This window comes from Choloepus didactylus, chromosome 2, assembly GCF_015220235.1.
Source record: "Choloepus didactylus isolate mChoDid1 chromosome 2, mChoDid1.pri, whole genome shotgun sequence".
Taxonomy (NCBI): Eukaryota; Metazoa; Chordata; class Mammalia; order Pilosa; family Megalonychidae; genus Choloepus; species Choloepus didactylus.
Genome location: NC_051308.1, coordinates 134,916,454 through 134,919,423, shown reverse-complemented (window position 1 = coordinate 134,919,423; position 2,970 = coordinate 134,916,454). Strand labels below are relative to the sequence as shown.

Below are 2,970 nucleotides of genomic sequence, written 5' to 3'. Positions count from 1 at the left end.
AATGTAGCATGTATCATTTCACAAAAGGTGCTTGGCCTTGTTGGCTGAATATGCATTTCATTTATCCAAACACTAGCGCACTGCATATCTGGAGCTCAAGTAATAATTTGACTTTAAACTTACATTTCCCATCATTTACCTACTTATGGTACTTCTTCCTCAACCTCAGGTGACAATTTATAGAAATCTATAGTGGAAAATAAACCACAAATATCACTGTTAATACTGCTAGTATAGCTAATGTCAGAAATTTTAATACTATGGATATTAGTCAAATAATTAACTTTCTATTAGCCTCAGGAAAAATGTACATGTTTTCTTTAGGATTGAAATATTTTACTTAATTTCATTCATTTCACTATGGTAGCAATATAGAATACTCTTGTTTTCTAATATTTTCCAAATTCAGTGGCTTGAACGGATACATTTTTTTCTCTTCTGGAACATTTAGAGTGAGTTCTAGTTGAAACCATCAGTATTAGTTAAAAAGCATTAAACAAATTGTTATCAAATAAAATAATTTTTTTAATTTAGTCTTACACAAAAATGTACACACTTACTTTCAATTTAATTTGTGAAACCCTAGAGATTAATAAGAAAATGATCCAAATTACATTTTTCCATTTTGCAAAGTGGGTTATGATTATTCATTCTCACTCTTTCCACAGTTTTTTAATACACTGCAAACTTGGTAAATTGCCTTGTCAGGTACTTATCTGAAATTAGTATTCCCCATTCAACTTATCCATACGGAGATCCTTTATACCAGAACTTAATTTAGTAAAGTTGAATCAGTGATCACCAGTGTCAGGCGCAAAAGAAGCCATCTAATCAATGCCATTCTTAGGATCAAGGATTTTGAAAATAATGTGTGTATGTATATACATATAATATATGAGTTTATATATTATATGTATGTATGCTATATTATAAGCTTAAATATAGCTGTGATACATGAATAGAACTTACATATCAATAATATGTATAATAAAATCTCAACTAAATGTATAATTACAGGAACAGACATTTAAAAATACCAATGTTGATGAATACATATTTTTTAAAAATTCAACTTTGCTAATAATCAAAAAGTAAATTATAATAAAAAAATCCCCTATTGATTTTTTTTTATACAAATACCCTTCCACATACACACAGACTCCAAAAAGATAGGAAGAAACACAATTAAAGTTGAGGAACCATAGAACAATAGGTTTACAATGTTTTAGAAAATTCACACTCTTAGATCAACTAACTTTAAGAACTCATCCAGTGGAAATAATCCCAGCATAAATTCCCTCAAAGAATTAGAAACAAGGATGTTTATCACTGCATTATTTTGATTGCATAAATGGAAAATAAGCTTAATATCCAAAATAAGAGATATATTACATAATGTTATCTAACCATATTTAGAGCTTTAGAAATCACATTTTCAAAACTAAGTAGGATGTGATATAGTCATGATAAAATTGTAAGTAAAAGAGCAAGACATAAAAGTATATAATGTAAAATATCAATTTTTCTAAATATATATAAATTATAGAAGAGATATCCTTAGAATAAAATTGTTTTAATTGCCTTCTATTCACCCCTTTGCTCAAGGACGGCGTTTTGTGCGGATGACTGAATGTGCCACACCCAACAATGGACAGATGAGATGGCAGCAGGTTTAATAGTCACTATACTTAAGACCCATAGGAGAAAAACAGTGCATGCCATCTAAAGCCACACGGGGTTAAAATGTGGAACCAAGTGATCAAGCAAGGGGTTGTGATAGACGGACTTTGTTATATCAAGAGGTTGGTGTGGAGAATGCAGGTCTTGTGAGCGGTAGGAGGAAAATGGTGGTGGAGTTGTGCATTAGTCAGGAGAAAATTAAGAAGGAACCCGAGAAGCCAGTAGACGGGAAGAAGATATGTCAGCTGCTGCCGTGGTTCTTCACCACAAATAACGGCAGCCGCCACTGGATGGATGAGTTCTCCCACAGAAACATGTCCTCCAGTGAGCTGCAGATCTGCACTTGGAAGAACGCAACCTTGAAAGAACTGACTAGAAAGAGAAGTTTACCCAAAAGCCAGAAAGAAGGATACACATTTCAATTTTGCAGAGGTTTTAGTGATCTTAAAAGACCTGGCTATCGAGTAAAGGAGATTGGCAGCACCATATCTGACAGAAAGGGGACTGATGATTCCCTGAAACTGCAGTCGCAGATGTTCCAAATAGGAGATTACTTGGACATCGCGATCACCCCTCCAAAACGGGCACCGCCTCCTTCTGGGCCCATAAGACCGTATTAAATGTTTATTTACTGTTTCTTGAATGTATTTCTTAGTCAGTTATGTAAAATAAAATTACACATTCTTTTCCTCCCCCTGATTATTGCCATTAAGCCTTTAAACTGTTAAGCACATTGTAACGCATCTATTTAGGTGCAATTTGTGCTATGGTGTGAATATTAATAGAAGGTCCATATTGTTTCAAGCACTTCTGTAAAACATGAAGAAAAGTGCTCTTAGTATTCTGTGTAAAACTGTATTGTTAAATATATGTGTTTAATTAAAAAAAAAGTGGAGTGCCCACTGAGGCCCATCATATGATTGGCTTGTTTGAATAATTCCGCAGGCTGACAGGGAATGGAAGCCAGCTACTCAAGGATAAGCAGCATTATATTGTCCCCATGGCAAGGAGGGTTCTTTAGGGGACCTTATCCACTGGAACAGAGTGCAGAGGGAGATTTGCAGTCAGCCCATCCAAGGCCCTCAGGTATTGCACATGTCAAGGCACACACATTTTGTGGGTCTTATACCACGAAAATATGCCATATTTTTATAGTTGATGTTCCTGGGTAATAGTCATACTTTTTTTTTCCTATTTACGAAATTAAATTTCTATATTTTGCTTCAAATTTATTCAATACATATGTATCATATTAATAATTAGAAAGAAATAGATGTTGCCAAAGAAGTT

General features: G+C 33.9%; 1 protein-coding gene across 1 annotated transcript; it reads left to right on the top strand.

Annotated features, from left to right (window-relative positions):
• The first annotated feature begins 1,841 nt into the window (after positions 1–1,841).
• Positions 1,842–2,300, top strand: LOC119518417 (histone deacetylase complex subunit SAP18-like). Its single transcript, XM_037815538.1, has one exon. The coding sequence runs from the start codon at positions 1,845–1,847 to the stop codon at positions 2,298–2,300; it is 456 nt and encodes a 151-aa protein (XP_037671466.1). The 5' UTR covers positions 1,842–1,844.
• Positions 2,301–2,970: the final 670 nt, after the last annotated feature.

Excerpts from the sequence above, each read along its gene's own strand:
- LOC119518417 (XM_037815538.1), top strand. The coding sequence starts at position 1,845 with ATGGTGGTGGAGTTGTGCATTAGTCAGGAGAAAATTAAGAAGGAACCC.